At 48.1% G+C, this 23,535-nt stretch overlaps 1 protein-coding gene across 1 annotated transcript; it reads left to right on the top strand.

Moving 5' to 3' along the window:
- Nucleotides 1–1,128: 1,128 nt before the first annotated feature.
- Nucleotides 1,129–23,411, top strand: si:dkey-283b1.7 (von Willebrand factor C domain-containing protein 2-like). The gene is made up of 3 exons (XM_056288361.1): nucleotides 1,129–1,518; nucleotides 5,112–5,241; nucleotides 21,665–23,411. Exons 1-3 carry the CDS (start codon nucleotides 1,129–1,131, stop codon nucleotides 21,892–21,894), a joined length of 750 nt encoding a protein of 249 aa, XP_056144336.1. The 3' UTR covers nucleotides 21,895–23,411.
- Nucleotides 23,412–23,535: the final 124 nt, after the last annotated feature.

The raw sequence follows: 23,535 nt of genomic DNA on the forward strand, positions 1-23,535 counted from the left end.
TGAGGAAGTGATGGACCAGGACGCACTGTGGGAAGACGACAAGCCGCAGGAGGGAGTGTGATGCTTTGGGTAATGTCCTGCTGGGAAACCCTGGGTCCGGCCACTCATGTAGACATCAATTTGACATGAACCACCGGCGTAATCATCGTTGCAGACCAGGTACAGCCCTTCATGGCAATTGTATTCCCTGATGACAGCGGCCTCTCTTAGCAGGATAATGCGCCCTGCCACACTGCACACATTGTTCATGAATGGTGTGAGGAACATGAAGTTTTCAGGGTGTTGCCCTGGCCTCCAAATTCTCCACATCTCAATCCGATTGAGCATCTGTAGGATGTGCCGGACCGACAGTCCAATCCACGGCGGCTCCACATCGCAACATACAGGACTTGAAGGATCTGCTGCTAATGTTTTGGTGCCAGATATCACAGGGCACCTTCAGGGGTCTTTTAAAGTCCATGCCTCGGCGGGTCGGCACACGGAGGACCGAGAGCATATTGGGCAGGTGGTCATAATGTTTTGGCTCATCAGTATATGAACCCCCTTATCTGTTCGGGTGCAGCGGTCAGTCAAGATGAATTTGAACGGGTGAAACTTTAAAATTCAACCGTAATTATTTCTGAGGGTATACCATGTAAGTGCTGGGGGCACCTTGGCTATTATAAATGACCTTACCGACTCTGACGTGACAACACCGCGTCCCGACACTACATTCATTTAGGCGAAAACGGGTTTCGCCGTTTACTTTGAGTATTGTACTGGGGGGGGGGTAGAAATAAATAAATTAATAGAGCAATACATATATAAATAAATAAACGTTTTTTGAGTATAACTAGATATATATATACTAGTTTTATTTTTTTTTAAACTATACATACACACACACACATATATATGTGTGTGTGTGTGTATAAATATATATATATATGTGTGTGTGTATAAATATATATATATATATATATATATATATATATATATATATATATATATATATATATATATATATATATATATATATATATATATCGCGTTGGTGCGTAAAAGTCGCGTTGGCGCGTCGTCGTCACCGGCGCTGCCACGGGCGGACAAAAAAGCGCGCTCCGGCCGCGCGGCTCGTCAGACGGACGGATGGAGGGCTCGCGGTTGTCGTCGATGAGCCGCGCGCTCCGCCTTTCCGTCGCGCTCGTGCTACTGCGGCGCGGCCTCGCGGTCGCCGTAGCTGCTGAGCACGCGTCCAAGAAGACGGAGCCCGAGTACGAGTTCGGGGACTACCGGGGGAAGTGGTGCCTGGATGACCACGGCTTCGTCTACGCCATCGGGGATGTATACCACCCGGGTCCTACGGCTTGTCCCTGCACGTGCACCGTGGACGGGCCATTGTGCGTCCGGCCCAAGTGTCCCCGGGTCCACCCGAGGTGCACCCGTATCCGGTACAAGCAGTGCTGCCCGGTGTGCGAGGCGGTCGCCAAGGTGTGCGTGTACGGGGGCAAAACCTACCGGCTCCTGGAGGAATTTAGGGTGAGACTGGTCCTTTGTGGTATTTCATCATTTTACTCATGCAGAACTTTTTTCAACAACTCAGTGATGTAGTGAAGCCCGCTTCATTATTATCATTAGGGAAATTAATTTGCCGCTGAGAAGAAAATAAAATCATGTTTCTAACGAGCAGCAGTACAAAAAGAGACGGACGATAGTTTCTATTTCACACATCAACAACAAAGTTGCGGTCTCGAGCAAAGCAGGGCAAGAGCAGTCGGTGACTCTGTTAGTGTGTCGTCACTGGGGACATTATAGTCGTTGATTTCATAATATTATGTAACTATTACTTTATTGGACAGAGTGTGTCCATCCATCCATTATCCAAACCGCTTATCCTGCTCTCAGGGTCGCGGGAATGCTGGAGCCTATCCCAGCAGTCATTGGGCTGCAGGCGGTGAGACACCCTGGACATGCCGACAGGCCATCACAGGGCCGACACACGCACACGCACACACACACACAGAGTGTGTCCATATAGTTTCAGTAATGTCGAGTAGCTTTTGCAACAAGTCAGATGTCGCCTTTGTGCATGGGTTTGGGTTTGGAAGAAGAGAGAGAGAGAGAGAGAGAGAGAGAGAGAGAGAGAGAGAGAGAGAGAGAGAGAGAGAGAGAGAGAGAGAGAGAGAGCATCGGGGAGTTTCAGTAGGGCAGTGAATAACCTAAAACAAAGAGCTCGCAGAGCTCTATATGCAATTAAAAATAAATTATTTAACATTGATATACCAATCTCCATCTGGTGCAAACTGTTTGATAGTGTAATTCTGCCCATTGCGCTATATGGAAGTGAGGTATGGGGTCCACTCAGTCTTTGGGACAAGCATCCTGCAGAAACCCTACATGCTGGATTCTGATTCTGAAAATACAAAGGAAAACACCAAACAACGCATGTAGGGCAGAATTGGGCCGGTTCCCATTATTGATAAATGTACAAAAAAAAGATCTCTAAATTTCTGGATGCACTTAAATACAAGCCCAACAAATACATTGCACTTTAAAGTTCTGAAAACCCAAGAACTGAACCCCGAAAAGAGTCCCCTGAAGCAGCTGACTCTGAGACTCACTAACCCTTTAACAAATACTAAGACCAACCAACCTCAGACCAGCACTGCATTCCAAACAAACATGAGGATAAATCAGCTATAAAACAAACAAACATGAGGATAAATCAGGCTATAAAACAAACAAACATGAGGATAAATCAGGTTATAAAACAAAGCAAGAACAATTATCTGAAACATTGGAATGCTGAAATCAAAACTCACAACAAACTAGAAGTCTATCGGGCCCTAAAAACAAACTATGATTTGGAAGAATACCTCTTAACTGTCAGAGACAGGAAGCAACGACAGATCCTCACCACATACAGTGTCTAGCCATTGAAAGGGGAGACATGAAAAGACGTGGTTGCCAAAAGAGCATCGAACATGTGGTCAGTGCATGACAGATGAGGTGGAGACAGAGGTGCACTTCCTCTTTAAATGTGAAACATTTGAAAAATAGCGACGGGCTTTTGTCCAGGAGCTGGAACATGGGATTCCAGAGTACCAGGAAATGGACGACGCAGGTAAGTTGCGGGTGGTCCTGGGAGGGGGGCCAGCGGCGAGCATTGCAGCAAGATTTATATTTTCCTGCCACAACCTGAGAGACAGTGGGTGACGGCACCTATTGCTATTGTTGTTGTTTGATAGCATAATCATTGCTGTTGTTGCTGTTATTATAATCATTGTTTGAAGTGCTATGCATGAAGAGTGTCACTGCAAAGTTTTAGTCCACGTGTTAAAAGATGCCTTCACAATCCGTCAATACCTTAAAGATGTGTGGTGACAAACTGCTATAATTTCATACACACACACACACACACACACACACACACACACACACACACACACACACACACACACACACACACACACACACACACACACTATATGTGTAAAAGTATTGGGACACACCTCTTAATCATTGAATTCAGGAGTTTCATTCAGACCCATTGACACAGGTGTATGAATCAAGCAGCTAGCCATGCAGTCTGCATTTACAAACATTCGTGAAAGAATGGGTCGTTCTGAAGAGGTCAGTGAATTCAAGCGTGGTACTGTCATAGGATGCCACATTTGCAATAAGTCAGTTCGTGAAATTTCTTCCCTGCTAGATATTCCACGGTCATATGTAAGTGGTATTGTTGAAAAGTGGAAGCGTTTAGGAACAATAGCAACTCAGCCACGAAGTGGCAGACCACGTAAAGTCACACAGCGAGGGCCGAGGCACATAGTGTGTAAAAGTCGCCAACGCTCTGTTGACTCATTAACTGCAGAGTTCCAAACTTCCTCTGGTATTAACATCAGCACAAAAACTGTGCACCGGGAGCTTCATGGAATTGGTTTCCCTGGCCGAGCAGCTGCATGCAAGCCTTATATCACGAAGCATGATGCCAAGCGTCAGATGGAGAGGTGTAAAGCACACTGCCACTGGACTCTGGAGCAGTGCGTGCTCTGTGGAGTGACGAATCACGTTTCTCTGTCTGGCAGTCTGATGGACGAGTCTGGGTTTGGTGGATGCAAGGAGAACGTTACTTGCCTGACTGCAGTGTACCAACTGTACAGTTCGGTGGAAGAGGGATAATGGTATGGGGTTGTTTTTCAGAGGTTGGGCGAGGCCCCTTAGTTCCAATGAAGGGAACTCTTACTGCTTCAGCATACAAAGATGTTTTGGACAATTCTATGCTTCCAACTTTGAGGGAACAGTTTGGAGAGGGCCCTTTTCTGTTCCAGCATGACCGTGCCCCAGTGCACAAAGCAAGGTCCTTTAAGACATGGTTGGGTGAGTTTGGTGTGGAAGAGCTTGACTGGCCCACACAGAGCCCTGACCTCAACCCCATGGAACACCTTTGGGATGAACTAGAATGGAGATTGCGAGCCAGGTGTTCATGTCCAACATCAGTGCCTGACCTCACAAAGGCTCTTCTGGATGAATGGGCAAAAATTCCCGCAGACACACTCCAAAATCTTGTAGAAAGCCTTCCCAGAAGAGTGGAACCTGTTGTAGCTGTAAAGGGGGAACCAACTCCATATTAATGCCTATGGATTTAGAATGGAATGTCATAAAAGCTCCTGTAGGTTTTAAGGGCCAGTTGTCCCAATACTTTTGTACATATGTACATATAGGATGTGTGTGTGTGTGTGTGTGTGTGTGTGTGTGTATATATATTCTACTTTACTGAGTGCATCTAAATACAGCAGGTATATTTGTTTGTTTGTGTGTGTGTGTGTGTGTGTGTGTGTGTGTGTGTGTATTCTACTTTACTGAGTGCATCTAAATACAGCAGGTATATTTGTTTGTTTGTGTGTGTGTGTGTGTGTGTGTGTATATATATTCTACTTTACTGAGTGCATCTAAATACAGCAGGTATATTTGTTTGTTTGTGTGTGTGTGTGTGTGTGTGTGTGTGTGTGTGTGTGTGTGTGTATTCTACTTTACTGAGTGCATCTAAATACAGCAGGTATATTTGTTTGTTTGTGTGTGTGTGTGTGTGTGTGTGTGTGTGTGTGCACGCGCGTGCACGCGCGCGCCAGTTGTCCCGATGCGAGCGGTGTCGCTGCGGGGCCAACAGGGAGGTGTACTGCACCATCTCCGACTGCCCCGCCCCGCACTGTGTCAACCCCACCTATGAACCAAACCACTGCTGCCCTGTCTGCAAGAACGGTAAGACTCAGTGTGTGGTTTAGTGTGTCTGTGTGTCGCTCACCTGTGCCTGTCTCACATTTCATCTCATGCAATATGTCTCTCTCACCATCTCGCTTATGCTCTTAACATGTTTCCCCTGTCTTGTTTTGGGTATCACCGTTGGTTACCGTTTTTCACCCTCTCTACTCTCTATTCACTCTGTTTTCCCCCACTTGTTTTCTGTTTTTTCTCTCTCTCTCTCTGGATTTCTCAGAGACACAATCAATTAGAGGCTCCTTAGTCAATAGGTCACCACAGTAGCGACAAGGCAGCTAGTATGTCACATCCTCACACACACCCATATCATCATCAGCCACCTGCTGTCCTATCCCCCCCCCCGCTCTCTCTGTCTCTCTCTCTGTCTCTCTCTCTGTCTGTCCGTCTCTTTGTCTGTCTGTCTGCCTCTCTCTGTCTGTTTTTGTCTTTCTCTCTCTCTCACACGGACGCGTTCATAATGCAGCATGGGCACAGCATCTCTGTAGTCTTATTTCTATATTCTCTTTCTATCTGTCTCTCGCTCTCTCGGCCTCTCTCTTTTTCTGTCTTTCTCTCTGTGTCTCTGTGTCTTTCTGTTTCTCTCTCTCGCTCTCTCTATCTTTAGTTCTCTGTCTCTCTCGCGCTGTCTCTCTCTCTCTCTCTCTCTTTCTCTGTCTGTCCCTCTCTCGCTCTGTCTGTCTGTCTTTCTGTTTGTCTGTCTGTTTCTGTCGGTCTGTCGCTCTCTCTCTCTCTCTCTCTCTCTCTCTCTCTCTCTCTCTCTCTCTCTCTCTCTCTGTCTCTCTCTTTCTCTCTGCCTGTCTCTCTCTGCCTGTCTTTGTCTTTCGCCCTCTCTCTCTCTCACACACACACACACGTTCATAATACAGCATTGGCACAGCATGTCTGTAGTCCTCTGTTATTTCTATATTTAGTAGATTGTCAGTATGACTGTAGCTCTGGGCCCAGTGCTGTTACGTCATCTCATCCGTCCTGCAGCTTACAGAGCCATCCCTGTCATGTCATGATACTCTCAGAGGAGTTGGCATTAGTGTGCCTCCTCGAGCGTTAGTACAGTCATTTGTCGTTGCAACATGACTTTGGGGCGATAAGCACTCGTTTGTTCAATGGTTCTTTACTCAAACATGCTGAAACAACCTAAAATAAGAAGGAATTCAGCAATCAAAAATAAAAGGATAAGTCAGTGGCGTGTCAAAACACACCCGTGCCCATGGAGGTGTTTTCCTTGTCCGTCGTGGCTCCGCGCCTCTCGCCGCTGATCATGTAGCCGGCGAGCTGCCGGACGGGCGGGCGGATGGGACGACAGGAGGATGGTTGGATGCAGTATTATCGAGTTCTTACATCACGTGATTTATCTCCTCCACTGCTGCCAACATCGCCCATATTAATCTCTGTGTAATGAAGATCTAGATGCCCGTCCTTATTGCATATGGTTTTATCTGCCAGCGGGGGGCTGCACCTGTCTGCTGCCCTGATCAGTGTGGTTTGAAACCCCTTTAGGTAACAGCCAAAATAAAGCTTTTCAGATACAAAATATAACACATGAAAGAGGGTTATTTGCAATTGCTGGGCATGGTTCCGTTTCCCTCAAGATAGACCAATCACTGTGCATGCCTACTATATTTAAGTCGAGGCTAAAAAAAAATCTCTTGTCTAAAAATCACATGTCTCTATGTCCAGTGACTAAAGGTCAAGAGAATCAACAAGAGAAGATGACCGATCAGATTGATCGATAGAAGACATTTTATAATTCATCATAGAGTCTGTGTGCAGACCTTCCACCTGCACACAGACTCAGATCACATCCTAACCAGATGTTGGTGCAGCCCCCCGTTTTCCCGTCTACTAACATAGGATTTGTCAAGATTATGTGAAATGCAGTCATTGATTAACTTTTCTTCACTGTCGTAAAGCGAAAAATATTAGGGCTGTCGATCGATTAAAAATGATTAACTAATTAATCGCACAATTTGCCGCGATTAATTGCTTTTTTGCGTAAGACTGGAGCTTATAATAACGGATATTTGAAGGTAAAATCACATAATTGATGTAGAATTAATACAAAGGAAGTATATTTAAATTGAGATACTGTTGTTTAATAGCATCTGTGTTAGGGTTTGTGGAAGACCGCAAGCGCACGACACCAGACAGAGATGGGGTTAGCCGAAAACTGGCGTACTTTATTCAAACATAGGAAGGCAATGAGCGACAAGGAAAAAACGGAAAGTCCAAGGAGGAAAAAACTCGCGGGTAATCCAAACGGGAACAAGTCAGGATACTTCCACGGGGAAACCTTGCAAGGGAAAAACATGAACCAAGGGCTGGGATGAGTTCGTAGAGAAAAGGACCGTGCGAGGAGAGTCGCGCTACTGCGGGGAGGTTACAACACGAACTGACAACAAGCACGTGGGAGGCCACCAAACTAAGCTCAGCCCTGATGACTTAGTCCGGCCCTGACGAACCGATTGGCTGCCGGCGCGGGGTGGGTGGGCCACGGCGCGGGGTGAGCGAGCCATAACAGTGCCCCCCCCCTCCAGGCCCGTAGCCAGAAACATATTTTTTTGGGGGGGGGGTCGGGCAACACTGCCGAAATCTACCGGTAAATAAAATTCCCACACTGTATACTATAGCCTAATACCCAACCGTATGGTAAATGTCAATGTATTAATGGCCCATAGATAATCATCAATGCCTGATCTTGACGGACAAGATCAGGCAGGAGTCTCCATGGACGATGATGTTCGCGGATGACATTGTGATCTGTAGTGAGAGTAGGGTGCAGGTTGAGGAGAGCCTGGAGAGGTGGAGGTATGCACTGGAGAGAAGAGGAATGAAAGTCAGTAGGAGCAAGACGGAATACCTATGCGTGAATGAGAGAGAGGACAGTGGAATGGTCAGGATGCAAGGAGTGGAGGTGACAAAGACATCTGAGTTTAAATACTTGGGGTCAACTGTCCAAAGTAACGGGGAGTGCAGTAGAGAGGTGAAAAAGAGAGTGCAGGCAGGTTGGAGTGGGTGGAGAAGTGTGTCAGGAGTGATTTGCGACAGAAGGGTACCAGCAAGAGTTAAAGGGAAAGTTTACAAGATGGTTGTGAGACCAGCTATGTTATATGGTTTGGAGACAGTGGCACTGACGAAAAGACAGGAGGCGGAGCTGGAGGTGGCAGAGTTGAAGATGCTAAGATTTTCACTGGGAGTAACGAAGAAGGAAAGGATTAGGAACGATTATATTAGAGGGACCGCTCAGGTTGGACGGTTTGGAGACAAAGCAAGAGAGGCAAGATTGAGATGGCTTGGACATGTGTGGAGGAGAGATGCTGAGTATATTGGGAGAAGGATGCTGAATATGGAGCTGCCAGGGAAGAGGAAAAGAGGAAGGCCAAAGAGGAGGTTTATGGATGTGGTGAGGGAGGACATGCAGGTGGCTGGTGTGACAGAGGAAGACGCAGAAGACAGGAAGAAATGGAAACGGATGATCCGCTGTGGCGACCCCTAACGGGAGCAGGCGAAAGTAGTAGTAGAGATAATCATCAATGCATTAATAAATAAAAGTGGGTCTTACCTTATAAAAGCAGGTCCAATCGTCTTTTTTGTCTGCAAAAGATGTCCAGTACCTCTTCCGGCGTCACCACAATGTCTCTGTGCTCCGAGAGCAATGTCAGTCCATTAAGCCGTCTTTCCGTCATTGTACTGCGCATTTTGTCCTTGATACTTCCCAGACGGGAAAAACTTCTCTCGACATGGGCACTGGTGACAGGAAGCGTGGTCAAAACGCGGAGAAGCTTGAAGATGCTTGGAAACAACTACAGGCATTTAATGCCTCAATGGCATTTTGCGGAACATAAGTTGCATCTTTCCATTTATCCCGCCAGGTGTCAATTTCTGACTTTACAACTTCCAGATGCGGTGACACTTCATCAGGATACAGGTTGGAGAGCGCTTGAGCTGAGCTGTCGTTCAGCATGCTGACCTTAGATGGCAGTAAGGAGCAGAGGTTGGAGATCACATTTCTGTGTTTGCTGAAGCGTTCCTTCATCTGTGATGAATAAAAGTCAAGCATGACTATGAAAAGCTTTTGCCGGTAGTGATTTTCACTGGCCTTCAATGGATCCTCATTGCAGTCCATGCCTCTTCGTGGTCGAAATTCAACCCCATACTTGGCTGCTTGGGAAGAGGTCTTTTGAAAAATCTGCCTGAACTCGATCTCAGAGTTAGCCCTCATCTCATCTACCTGCTTAATAACAGCATCAGCAGCTGAAACGCAACTCACCAAGTCACAATTTTCCTTCTGAAGGAAGGTGGACAGGTGGTAGGTTTTTGCAAGCATCTTCTCACTCACATTCATGGACAGCATTAATTCTGCATTGTCAATTGAATTAAAGAGCTGAGTGGCTTTGACAGATGTGTCTCCTGTTAAGGTTTCACTGATTTTCTGCAGGCTGGATCGCACAGGGTCTAAAAGCTCGTTGAATGTAAAGATTGCGTCGTGGCTGCGACCCATCTCGTTTCACACAACTTCGTCAGTCGCGTTTTCTTGCAGTCGGGTAAAAGACGCTCCGTCTCGTGTCGCAGACTGGCAGACCGCAAAGCCGAATCATGGAAAAAAGTGCAGATTTCCGAGACAATGCCAAAGCAATTTCGCACCATTTGTACAGTGCAGCACTTGTTTAGGACCAAATTCAAACTGTGGCTGGCACAGTGCACATAAACTGTTGCTTGTGCTTCTCTTTGATTTTAGCTTGGGCACCATTTAAACGGCCACTCATGGCAGATGCGCCGTCGTATCCCTGCCTGGCCACGTAAAAACTGTAAATCAATGCCTGCATTTGTCAACTGACTTTCGATTGAATTGGCGATTGCCTCCCCGGTTAACTTCTCGATATCAACAAAGGACAAAAAATCCTCTCTGATGCTATATTGGCTGTCATGCTGGTTCACGTATCTGACACAGACAGAAAGCTGCTCCCGCCCTGAAACATCTTTCATTTCATCTGCCGACACAGCGAAACACTGCGCGGAGTTTACTTTCTGCACCAGTTTGTTTGTTATCACATCTCCAATTATGCTGATTATTTCATTTTGCACATCAGGACTGCAGTAGCTAGCGTTTGCTGCACATTTACTCAAGTGTTCTAACAGTACTGTGTCGCCAGATGTAGCCCTAAACCTGAGTAAAGCCCTGAAATTTCCGTCATTGTGAGTTGGCTCATTCAATGTCACTGGTCCTGAATCAATATCACCTCTCAGGGCGAGTTCTTGGCGACCGCAAAAAATCAACGTTGCAATGATGCTTTTGAGTTTTTCTCTGTTTTCTTGGACTCGCTTTTTTCGCTCAGAATCGAGCCTCAGTGAAATTACATCCATTTTATTGTTGAGAACCATTTGGAAATTGTCCGCTTTCAAACATGCATCCTTGTGATATGCCTTTTGTGCATGGTCTTTGAACGTCTCTAAAGCATGTTTCCAGTCTGAGAAGTGGACATTAATTAGCTTGCTAGCTTTTCTGTGCCCTCCCTTGCCCACATGCTCGACTGCAAACGCAACACAGTGCTTACAAAAACAACCGTCGGACCTTGTTGAGTATACTAGCCAGCTAAACTGGTCAATCCAATGACGTTGGAAACGCAGTTTACCTCCTAGTTTTGTAGGGAATGTTTGTCCGATATTGGCCGCCCAGTCCAGTGAGTATATTTCTCTTCTCTGTTCGTCTGATATTTTCCCACCAATATAATCCACAAAGTCGTGTGAAAACGTTTCCGAGGTGGAGGACGGCGGGTCTGCTAACTCTGGCTCCGTTTCCGAGGAGGAGGGCAGTGGGTCTGCTAACACTTGCTCCGGAAAATCGGTAACGTTAGTGACCAGATCATCTGTAATGTTCTTTTTTTTTCTTTTTTGAGTCGGGACACGTTGAAACAAAAAAAATCACTGATTTTACGAATATTAACTTCACTGCTCTTGCCTGATTTACAGGTAGCTTTCGGCGGCTCCATTGCTTTTGAAAAGCAAACTATAGATCGACCATTTAGCTAGCATAACCAGTGGCAGGTTGCTTAGCTGACTCGTCAGACCCCTGAGCCAATCAAAAGTGTGTGATTTTATTTGTTTTACGAAACAGACCAATAAGATACATCATGTTTGGAAACAAATTAACTGACAGGTTTAACGCCTGTCAGTCACGATAGATGCAGCGTATGAGTAAGCTAGAGGGGCGGTGACAAATAATCAAAACGATAACTAAATAATTATTGGTGCCATTTCAGACGGGCCGTGGGGTTTCGGGGGGGGTTCAGACACGAAAACCACCTACCTGGCTACGTGCCTGCCCCCCTCCACGGGAGCCACCAGGCGACTTGCCCGGCTTGTCGGGATGGGAACGATGGAACTCAGTGAGCAGCCCAGGGTCCAGGATGAGCTGGCGGGAGACCCAGCTACGTTCCTCCGGACCGTAGCCCTCCCAGTCCACCAAATACTGGAACCCCCGTCCTCGGCGCCGGACGTCCAGCAGCCGGCGGACCTTCCACTGGGGGCGCCCATCCACGATCTCAGGGGGAGGCGGAGCCGGGGCCGGGGCCGGAGGCATCAGAGGACTGTGGGAGACAGGCTTAATCCGAGACACATGAAACACGGGATGGGTCTTCAAGGAAGCCGGAAGCTTAAGACTCACCGCCGCGGGGCTGAGAACCTTCCTGATCTCAAAGGGGCCGACAAACCAGGGGTTCAGCTTCTTCGCGGTGGACTGAAGCGGGAGATCCTTCGAGGACAGCCACACCCTTTGGCCTGGTTGGTACGTAGGTGCTGGGGACCGGCGTCGGTTGGCTCCCCGACTGGCACGCTCAGCTGCCCAGAGCAGGGCGGCTCTGGTCACCTCCCAGACGCGACGACACCGGTTCAGATGGGCCTGCACGGAGGGAACCGCCACTTCCGACTCCTGCGCAGCAAAGAGAGGCGGCTGGTAGCCCAGGGACACCTCAAAAGGTGAGAGGCCGGTGGCAGAGCTGACTAGGGAGTTGATGGCATACTCGACCCAGGGGAGGAACCGGCTCCAGGAGCTGGGCTTCTTGGCGGCCACACACCGGAGGGCAGACTCCACGCTCTGGTTCATCCTCTCTGTCTGTCCGTTAGTCTGTGGGTGATAGCCAGAGGAGAGACTAACAGAGGCACCCAACCCCTTACAAAAGGCCCGCCATACCTGGGAGACGAACTGGGGCCCTCGGTCCGAGACGACGTCCAGGAGAAGTCCGTGGAGACGGAACACGTGGCTCGTCAGGAGGTCCGCCGTCTCAGAAGCCGATGGGAGTCTGGGGAGGGCCACCAGGTGCACTCCCTTACTGAAGCGGTCCACCACTGTCAGGATCACAGTGTTACCCTGGGAGGGCGGCAGTCCGGAGACAAAATCCAACGCCACATGGGACCAGGGCCGGCTTGGAGTTGGGAGGGGCTGCAGCAGACCCGCGGGTGCCTGGTGAGAGGCCTTGCTGCGAGCACAGACGGAGCAGGCCCCTACGAAGTCCCTGACGTCGTTCCTCATGGTGGGCCACCAGAAACGCCGAGCCAGAAAGGTGAAGGTGCGGTGGACACCTGGATGGCAAGCAAACTGACTGGCATGGCCCCACTGTAGGACCCGGGGCCGGACTGCGTCCGGGACGAATAGGCGGCGTGGAGGGATGTGGCTCGGGGTGGGATGGGAGCGCAACGCCTGCCTGACCACGGTCTCGATGCCCCAGGTAACCACGCCAACCACCCTGGCCTCAGGAAGGATGGGAGTCGGCTCCTCTGTAGCTTGGTCCCTCCTCGGGTGTTGTCGGGATAGGGAGTCTGCCTTCGTGTTGCGGGACCCGGGGCGATAAGTCAGCGTGAAGTCAAACCGACTGAAGAAGCTGGCCCACCGTGCCTGCCGACCATTGAGGCGCTTGGTTGCCCGGATGAACGTCAAGTTCTTATGATCCATCCAGATGGTGAACGGCTGTTCCGCCCCCTCCAGGCAATGGCGCCACTCCTCCAGAGCAGCCACCACTGCCAGCAGCTCCCGGTTCCTGACATCGTAGTTCTCCTCAGCGGGGAGGAACCGGCGAGAGAAGAAGGCGCATGGGTGGACCTTCTGGTCAGACGCTGACCGCTGAGAGAGGACAGCCCCCAACCCGGTGTCCGAAGCGTCCACCTCTACGATGAACTGCCTCTTGGGGTCGGGGTGAGCAGGACCGGGGCGCTGGTGAACCTCTCCTTGAGGGACTGGAACGCAGAGCGGGCAGCCGGGGACCAGATGAACGGCTGGGAGGGGGAGGTCAGCCTGGTGAGAGGTTCTGCCACGCAGCTGTAGTTCCGGATGAACCTCCGATAGAAGTTCGCAAACCCGAGGAAGCTCTGTAATTCCTTCCGTGATGTGGGATCGGGCCAGTCCACCACAGCCTGGATCTTGCGGGGGTCGGCCCGGGTCTGTCCCCTCTCAACGACGAAGCCCAGGTAGTCAACGGAAGGGGAATGGAACCGGCACTTCTCTGCCTTGACGAAGAGCCGGTTCCGGAGGAGACGTTCGAGTACCCGGCGGACATGCTGGACATGTTCCTCGAGGGTCCTGGAGAAGATGAGGATGTCATCGAGGTACACCACCACAAACTCGTCGAGCATGTCGCGGAGAATGTCATTCATGAGAGCCTGGAATACCGCCGGGGCGTTGGTGAGGCCGAACGGCATGACCAGGTACTCATAATGACCCCGGGGCATCTTAAAGGCTGTCTTCCACTCGTCCCCCTTCCGGATCCGGACCAGATGATAGGCACACCGGAGGTCCAGCTTAGTGAAGACTGTAGCCTGGGTGAGGGGCTCAAGGGTGGAACTCATGAGAGGAAGGGAGTACTTGTTCTTGACGGTTATCTCATTGAGTTGGCGATAGTCAATGCAGGGTCGGAGGCCCCCGTCCTTCTTCAGGAAAAAGAATCCAGCTGCCACCTGGGAGAACGAGGGCCGAATGAGCCGTGCTGCCAAGGACTCGGAGATGTACTCGTCCATCGAAGGATGGTCAGACTGTACAGACGACTGCTGGGAAGGGGTGCCCCAGAGTGGAGGTCGATAGCACAGTCATAAGGTCGATGAGGAGGAAGAGATTGGGCCCGGGTCTTGCTGAAAACCTCACCTAACTCAGGGTACTCAGGGGGAACAGAGGAGAGGTCGGGAGGCGGGGTACTAGGGGCACGTCGGGGGGATGGGGCGGGAGCAGCCTGGAGACATTGGGCATGACAGGAGGAGCTCCACTCCATGATGGTACCGGAGGCCCAGGCGATGTGTGGCTCATGCTGCACGAACCAGGGGCGCCCTAGGATTACAGGGACTAATGGGGACTGGATGATGTAGAACCGAAGTCTCTCCACGTGGTTACCTGCTATGGTGAGAGAGACAGGGTGGGTGCGTTGGGTGACGCTGGCCAGGCAGCGCTCGTCCAGCGCAAAGGCCTCCATGGGCTTCTCCAGCGTCTCTAGCGGGATGTTAGCCTGGGCCGCAAACTCCGAGTCCAGGAAACACTCATCAGCCCCCGAGTCAAGGAGTGCACCCACCGTGAGCCGCTGGTCAGCCCAGGCCAGGGTAACGCTAACTAGATGGTTCTGTGGGGCAGGACGGCGGGAACAGGAAAGTCGGCTCACTAGGATCTCCCGGGGCCCCAGTGAGCCTAGTTTTTTGGCCGAGTGGGGCAGCTGCTGATCAGATGTCCCTTCTGGCCACAGTAGAGGCACTGACCCACCTTGAACCGGGCCTCCCGCTCGGCCGGACTAAGGCGCGTGCGCCCCAGCTGCATAGGTTCCTCCCCCGTCGTGGTCTGGGGCGTGGGGGGAGAAACGGCCACAGGGAAAGTGGGGCGAACAGGAGTACGGATCCTGTTAGGAGTGCTGGACAACTGGGGAATAGACGGGGATCCACGCAGGGCTCGCTCGCGCCTCCTCTCCCGGAGGCGTCCGTCGATGCGGATGGCGAGCTTGATCAGGTCCTCGAGGGAGGTGGGCTCCTCCCGGGTGGCTAGCTGGTCCTTGACAGCCTCGCTGAGACCTCTCCGGAAGGTGACCCGAAGTGACCGGTCGTTCCAGCCGCTCTCAGCTGCGGCCAGCCTGAACTCCACCGAGTAGTCTGTGACACTGCCACTGCCCCGCTGGATACTGCTCAGCCGAGCACCAGGGTCCTGGCCACCGACTGGATGGTGGAAAACCTTCCGTAGTTCCCCCTCAAAGGCCTCGTAGGTGAGGCAGAAACTGGCCTTCATGGACCAGGAAGCAGTGGCCCACTGAGCTGCTCGGCCTGTGAGCAGGTTGGTCACGTAAGCGACCCGGGCAGCATCAGACGTGAACATGCTGGGTTGGTGCAGGAAGACCAGCTCACACTGCATGATGAACGTGGCACAGGTCTCAAAGTCGCCATCAAACGGTCGTGGGCTGGAGAGGCAGGGCTCCTGGGGAACTGGGTTGAGCCCCACAGGGTTAACCAGGGCCGCGGGCCCAGGGGGCGGGTTACCCACGACTCCAGGGGCAGGCTGGCCCGGCGGCTGGATGGTGAGAGCCGCCGTGATGGTTTGCAACTGCCGCAGGATCTCTGCTTGTTGGCTCGCCAACGCCGCCTGCTGCCTCGTTAGGTTACCAACACAGGCCTGGAGGGGCGGGACCCAAGTCTGAAGATCTCTCACCGCGGCGGAGGCCGCATCTAGCTGCTGGGTGTGGGAGTTAGTCAGGCGGATCTGTTCGACGAGGGCCGCTCGAAGCGGTCTGGCCGGTACGCTCTCCGTGTCGGCTGGGGTCGTCATGGTCAGTTCGTACTGTTAGGGTTTGTGGAAGACCCCAAGCGCACGACAACAGACAGAGATGGGGTTAGCCGAAAAACTGGCGTACTTTATTCAAACATAGGAAGGCAATGAGCGACAAGGAAAAAACGGAAAGTCCAAGGGGGAAAAAAACTCGCGGGTAATCCAAACGGGAACAAGGCAGGATACTTCCACGGGGAAACCTTGCAAGGGAAAAACATGAACCAAGGGCTGGGATAAGTTCGTAGAGAAAAGGACCGTGAGAGGAGAGTCGCGCTACTGCGGGGAGGTTACAACACGGACTGACAACGGGCACGTGGGAGGCAACCAAACTAAAGCCCAGCCCTGATGACTAAGCCCGGCCCTGACGAACCGATTGGCTGCCGGCGCGGGGTGGGCGGGCCACGGCGCGGGGTGAGCGAGCCATAACAATCTGTTTAACTTTGAACACAGATTCTCTCCTGTGAACTACAGATTTCCAATAAAACCATCAAGGCCACCAAACTTGACTGTCAGCTTGAAAGACATATTTATTATATACTAGACTACTACTACTACTACTACTTTCGGCTGCTCATGCACCAACAGAAATAATGACAAAACCCAGGCATGTATGTTACAAGTGCCAGTCCGGTTTCAAAATCATCAAGGCCATTAAAATTAGATATCAGCTTATAAAGCAATACTTTCTCGTATGCGCTAATATAAATGATAATTGACAACAAAAATGTGTTTCATGTGCAAGTGCCAGTTGAATTTAAAGTGTCGTGAATTCACGACGTTCATTACGTGTTCATCACAGAAGCCCATATGCGCCCCAATGGCCCAGCAGAGTAGCATATCGCGTTAATTTTGGCAGCTCTACAAAATATATGACTCATAACCGTTACATTTTACTGTATCTTACCACGTCATTATCCCAATTGTGAACATTTTGAACTAAGCTGTCCTCATGAGACTACTGCCATTTTGGACTTGACATTTTCCCCATCCGCAGGGCACAACTGCTTTGAACGGCATTTGCTGATTTTATCCCCCGTGTTCATGTCTCATCGGTCATTTCATTCTTTTTCTCCATCTCAGACCCAACTATTTGTTCATGTTATCTCTCCATGCAATCCACTGTTCCTTCCCTATTTAGTTTCTCATTTCTGGCTCTTATTAGCCATGTTCTCTCAGCAATGTGAAATTGAAGTAAACAAACGCGAAAATTTTTGAAACACAAACCAGCTGCATTTTCACTCAAAGAGGGGCTATTTTCTATTATATTTCTATGAAATACGTCTGTGACATTTTTTTACACCAAATTCCTCTAATGAAACAGATCATTAACATAACTCACTGTTGATTGTTCCCGGCGTGACATCACTCCGAGGGACCGTTCTGATTAGCTTGTTCGAATGGAGCAATTTGATCAATAGTCCCGTTTACAGCCTACGTCATCAAAAGTATGAGCGCGCATTTAGGCAACGGAAGTGAAATGCTACCCCCAAGTTTCCCATTCATTCACGGATTCAGACGAGGAAGAGGAGATTACAAAGTTTATTCAGAAGTATAACCAGCATCAAAATGTCCGCTTGTTGTGTGTTTGGCTGTACGAATCGCTACTCTACCAACAGCAGACTGAAGTTTTACCCAATTCCGACGGAATCACAGCCATTTCAGAGCAACCGGAGGTGGTTGCAAGCCACCAAACGTATTGATGAAAACTGGACTGAGGACATGATCCAAAATGCTGGCGTTTGCAGTGCCCATTTTATATCAGGTAAGTTATCTATCTACTCTTTGGTTAGAGTAGATAGATAACTTACCTGATAGGAGGAACCGCTGTTCCTCCTAGAAGTTTTGGAAGCTGGAAGCTGCCTGCCTAGCCTCTTTGGTTTATGGAAGCTGATTTCCCCAAGTGGAGCTGGCTTGACATCTTTCCTGCTTAGGTCTTTCCACACACATGCTTCAGCTGTAACTGCTGCTTTCTCTGTCCTCTCCATCCTAACACAGAGCTCAACTTTAAATAAAATTGCTGGGTCATGGCTGTAGCATGACCCAAGTCTGAAATGTGAAAAAGACAGAATAAAACGTATTGACTTATCCAATATATGTTTTAATTTGATGAACAGGGCTTGCAATTAACATTTAATCTCAGTCAAAATTAGGCTGTGGCTGAGAAGACTGTAAATTCTACTATATAATTTCGCATTTTTCCACTGCAAATTAATAACATCCACAACTGGAACTCTGAATCTACAAGACACTGTGTGTTGTTCATGATAATGTGAATTTCATTCCCCGTTTATCATGACCGAGTTACAGGGAAAGGCACATTTTGATGTGATGAGGGGAGAAAATGACAGTAAAATAGAAGCAGATTCCATGTTTGCACAACAACTAGGCCGATATCATTAACCCTGAGCAAACTAGAAAAGCAACAGGACAAAAAATACTTACCCTGCCATGCAGGTACAATTGGCTGTGAGGACATAGTTCTCGGGTTTGTTTATGATGACCCATGCCTCGTACATAGCTGTCTTGTGGCCTTGTCTTTGACTTGGCAAGACTTCGGATTTCAGGACACAAAACTCAGAGTCTATGTCATGGTATTTTACATTTTGTACGTGACCACAGACAACAGAGTTGTAAGCATCCAGTGACTTGTATGCCCACAACTTCTCTCTTGTGTATATGCTCGGTTTCTCCACCAAATATGTATATATATCTGGCCACTGGATATTAGGCCACCTAGTAACGTCTTCCACCCACTCGGTAATACCACATGGATTTGGAAATCGGTTGCCGTTCGTCAAAGTTAATTTCTTCAGGTAACTCCAACTCTGCAGTGCGCTGTAGGGACCAGAGCCTCTTGCTTGACACTGGCAGATAGTGCATCATTTTGACTGACTCTGCTTCTACCATCACAGAGCCTCTGGTCTCCTTCCCTTCCTTAAAAATAAAAAACTGAAATATTGCATGTACATAAGTATTCACACCCTTTGCTATGACACTCAAAATTGAGCTCAGGTTCATCCTGTTTCCACTGATCATCCTTGAGATGTTTCTACATCTTGATTGGAGTCCACCTGTATGATTTGGAAAGGCACACACCTGTCTATATAAGGTCCCACTGTTGACAGTGCATGTCAGAGCAGAAACCAAGCCATGAAGTCAAAGGAATTGTCTGTGGACCTCCGAGACAGGATTGTATCGAGGCACAGATCTGGGGAAGGGTACAAAAATTTTTCTACAGCTTTGAAGGTTCCGAAGAGCACAGTGGTCTCCATCGTTCGTAAATGGAAGAAGTTTGGATCCACCAGGACTCTTCTTAGAGCTGGCCGCCCAGCCAAACTGAGTAATCGGGGGAGAAGTGCCTTGGTCAGGGAGGTGACCAAGAACCCGATGGTCACTCTGACAGAGCTCCAGCGTTCCTCTGTGGAGATGGGAGAACCTTCCAGAAGGACAACCATCTCTGCAGCACTCCACCAATCAGGCCTTTATGGTAGAGTGGCCAGACGGAATCCTCTGCTCAGTAAAAGGCACATGACAGCCCATTTGGAGTTTGCCAGAAAACACCTAAAGGACTCTCAGACCATGAGAAACAAGATTATCTGGTCTGGTGAAACCAAGATTGAACTCTTTGGCCTGAATGCCAAATGTCACGTCTGGAGGAAACCAGGCACCTCTCATCACTTTGCTAAAACCATCCCTACAGTGAAGCATGATGGTGGCAGCGTCATGCTGTGGAGATGTTTTTCAGCGGCAGGAACTGGGAGACTAGTCGGGATCGAGGGAAAGATGAATCGAGCAAAGTACAGAGAGATCCTTGATGAAAACCTGCTCCAAAGCACTCAGGACCTCAGACTGGGGCGAAGGTTTACCTTTCAACACGACAACGACCCTAAGCACACAGCCAAGACAACGAAGGAGTGGCTTCGGGACAAGTCTGTGAATGTCCTTGAGTGGCCCAGCCAGAGCCCAGACTTGAACCCCGTTGAACATCTCTGGAAAGACCTGAAAATAGCTGTGCAGCGACGCTCCCCATCTAACCTTAGAGCTCGAGAGGATCTGCAGAGAAGAATGGGAGAAATACCCCAAATATAGGTGTGTCAAGCTTGTAGCTTCATACCCAAGAAGACTTGAGGCTGTAATCGCTGCCAGTGGTGCCTCAACCAAGTACTGAGTAAAGGGTGCGAATACGTATGTACATGCAATATTTCAGTTTTTTATTTTTAATAAATTTGCAAAAATTTCTACAAAACCTTTTTCACTTTGTCATAGTGGGGTATTGTGTGTAGATTAATGAGAAAAAAAAGGAATTTAATCCATTTTGGAATAAGGCTGTAACATAACAAAATGTGGGGAAAGTGAAGGGGTGTGAATACTTTCCGGATGCACTGCACATATATATATATATATATATATATATATATATATATATATATATATATATATAGATAGATAGTAACATTCATTAAGTTAAGCTAGCTGCGGCTGCTTCCAAGGTGAAGTGCCTTTTTCCCTTTAACACGTCCTACAAAATGTTCAGTCCAAGCAACCATGGTTTTCTTTTCTTAACCCTTAGTTGCATGAGTGATTTGACCCTACACCCTTCCATAAGTGGGTCAAAAACGATAGAATCAGTGTTTTTATGCCATTTTTGTCATTTTGGATAAGATAATTAAATAATTAAAAAGTAATTACATAAGATAATAAGAATAATAATTTTTATTATATTTTGTATTATATTTTGGTCCACACAAGAATGTTTGTCATGAATGTCATGTTTGAAATTTTTTATTTTTCACTTTTTTAACATCTTGAACATTTTGAAAACATTTTGAACATTTTGGTAATTGAAAAACAGAAATACAGGTAAATGACAGAGAAAATAAATTACACAGAACAACAATAGAAAAATGTCAACATCCATTTTGTGTGTCGCTGTCCATCTTTTGGCGCAGGTTGAAAACTCACCTCTTCAATAACTACTACCCTGTTACTTGCTCTTAGCACTTATTGTATTCACTCATTTAAAAAAAAATCTCTTTCTTCCGCTTTTATTTTAGCACTGGTTTTGCTCTTAGATGCTTGTTTAGAGAGGATGCACTTATGACCTCTGATGACTAGTAGTTCTCCTGATTTCCTACGTTAAATGCACTTATTGTAAGTTGCTTTGGATAAAAGCGTCAGCTAAATTACTGTAATTTTATATATATACGTATATATATATAAAATCCAGTGAGTCAAGTAAATTCTTTATGAGACAGTACAAGCCTGTTTCATACCATAATCAATCATCAGCTGTCAGCGGACAGACTTGTACTGTCTCATAAAGAACAGTTCTGTTTCTCATATATACATATGAGAAAATTGAATGGTGTGTTAGAATTTTTGACATTGGAGAAATGAGAAAATTCCTCTTATATTGCTCTTTATCACGTCACAACTTCAACAACTCATCGATTTTCCACTTAAGTGGGGTCCAAAAACTTTATGCTTGGGGAGGTTTCTTTTGCAGATTTGACTTTCCTCTCCCTTTAGCTCGATGGAAACTTCAGCTGTTTTGTCATACATCTCCATCACAGCCTCATATTCTCTCTCTCTCTCTCTCACTCTCTCTCTCTGACCCTTTAACTCAAGGCCCCAACTGTTTTGCCGGTAACCGGATCATCCCAGCAGGGGAGCGTGTGGAAATCGATGAGCAGACGGTGTGCTATTGTACCTACCGGGACGGGACGTGGCACACACACCCACACGCCACCTGCGAGCCGCGCCCCAGACCCAGCACGACACCCGAGCTCCCCGGGGCGGAGGATACGGTGGGATGGGGAGGGAGGTCATTTCGTCCCAGGCTGGATTTGATACCATAGAGGAGGAAGGCGAGGAGAGGGGGAGGTAGTCTGCACAGCGGGGTATTGGGGGGTGGGGAGATTGGGGGAAGTTATGAGAATCAAGGCCCGACATCTGATCCCAGTCTGGATGTAATACTGGGATGCAGAGAGTGAATGTGGTGTGGATGTTAAAAAAAAAGGGGGGGTAGGGACAATTTGGTTGATAATGGGAATATTTTGAGTACCTGGAAGGACAGGAGAGTGACGCTATGAGGTTTAACATGTGTCGAGTATGGTGATAACACAGCATTTGTTGCAGGAGCCATTACCGTTGTGGCCACTGGCCATCCACACTACAAGAGCATACACCTGTAGGGCACTTATGGCAGCCAATAGGTGGTACATCTTATGGGAAAGACAATAGTGAGGATCATGGAAAAGAGATTAGAGATTTGCATATCATGGAGGAGTTTATTAGGGTTGGTTTGGATAAAGGGGTAATGCACACAAATGGATAAGGGGGATGAGAGGTAGAGATGGTGTATGCCAAGGGGGAATGCGTGTCAGGGCAGCTGGTGGCCTGGTAGCTTTCCGTGGCCCTGCTGGTTTCCGTCTGTGCAGGGACACAGGCCAGAGATGACTTAAATGACCACACACATACTGCAAAGCGAACCACTGCGTAGCAGATAAAGGGGGTTTTAAACGATAAATCGTAGCAGGAATATCAATTTCTCATTTTGTGGCATTATTTTGACGCTTTACCTGTATATGTTGTAGATAATTGAACAGCAGCAGCGCTCATACCATACCACTTTGTCACATCGCCTCTACAGGGTTCAAGTGCTCAGGGGTTCCTGCTCTCCGGTCTTCATGTGGACGTGTTGAGTTGAGGTTATGTCATGTGTCATAGTAACAGAGGTGATTTAAGATGGGCCACATAGCTCATCTTCATAACAGGTTTGTCACTACACGAAACTAAGCATTTCCTGTGGCATGTCTGACTGTAAACCATCAAATCGTTTTCGTGAAGTCTTTCAAGCTTCAGATGTGTGTGGTTGACCGTTCTTAGATGTACATAGGTACCATTACATTGTGGAAGTTATGATTGTGTGAAATGTTTCATCAACCTACTGATAATCCAATAAACCCAACACTGCATGAGCATCCTTCACGCTTCTTTGCAGTTTTGACGCGCCCTCTAGTGGTACTTTAGTGTACACCTTGCCACTGATCAACGTGAAAATGTTCAGATAAAGCCATTTGCTCAAAAACAAATGTCAACTGGTTTTAATACCTGTTCTAATTTGAATTCCCTCAGAGAAATTGTCTAGGCATAAAACCAAAATTATTTCCCCCCAATCAATTCCCAAGTCATCAGTTTACCCTAAATGGCAGGGTTTATAGCTGAGTAAACACCTTTGTCCTGATAGTGTCTTATACTAAAGGTTAATTTAATGTTCTTATGACCATTGCTGGAAAAAAAAATTGAGGACAACGCCATTTTGGGATTGCAATTTAGTGTATCACTTTGGCATTAAATCTGAAATATTTTCCAAAGACTATCAAAATAGGATAAACAACATGCCTGGTAATGAAGTAAAAAAAATCATAATATACACTGGCACTGACAACAGTTTAAACATCACAGACCGACTGTGAAAACCAAAAATGTGTCCTTTT

The sequence above is a fragment of the Lampris incognitus genome, chromosome 10 (genome assembly GCF_029633865.1).
Source record: "Lampris incognitus isolate fLamInc1 chromosome 10, fLamInc1.hap2, whole genome shotgun sequence".
Lineage (NCBI taxonomy): Eukaryota > Metazoa > Chordata > Actinopteri > Lampriformes > Lampridae > Lampris > Lampris incognitus.

What these genes read in the sequence shown, in the direction of transcription:
- si:dkey-283b1.7 (XM_056288361.1), top strand. Translation starts at nt 1,129, where the DNA reads ATGGAGGGCTCGCGGTTGTCGTCGATGAGCCGCGCGCTCCGCCTTTCC. An exon ending in GGCTCCTGGAGGAATTTAGG is followed by an intron (nt 1,519 to 5,111) that starts GTGAGACTGGTC and finishes CGCGCGCGCCAG; the next exon opens with TTGTCCCGATGCGAGCGGTG. An exon ending in CTGCCCTGTCTGCAAGAACG is followed by an intron (nt 5,242 to 21,664) that starts GTAAGACTCAGT and finishes CTTTAACTCAAG; the next exon opens with GCCCCAACTGTTTTGCCGGT.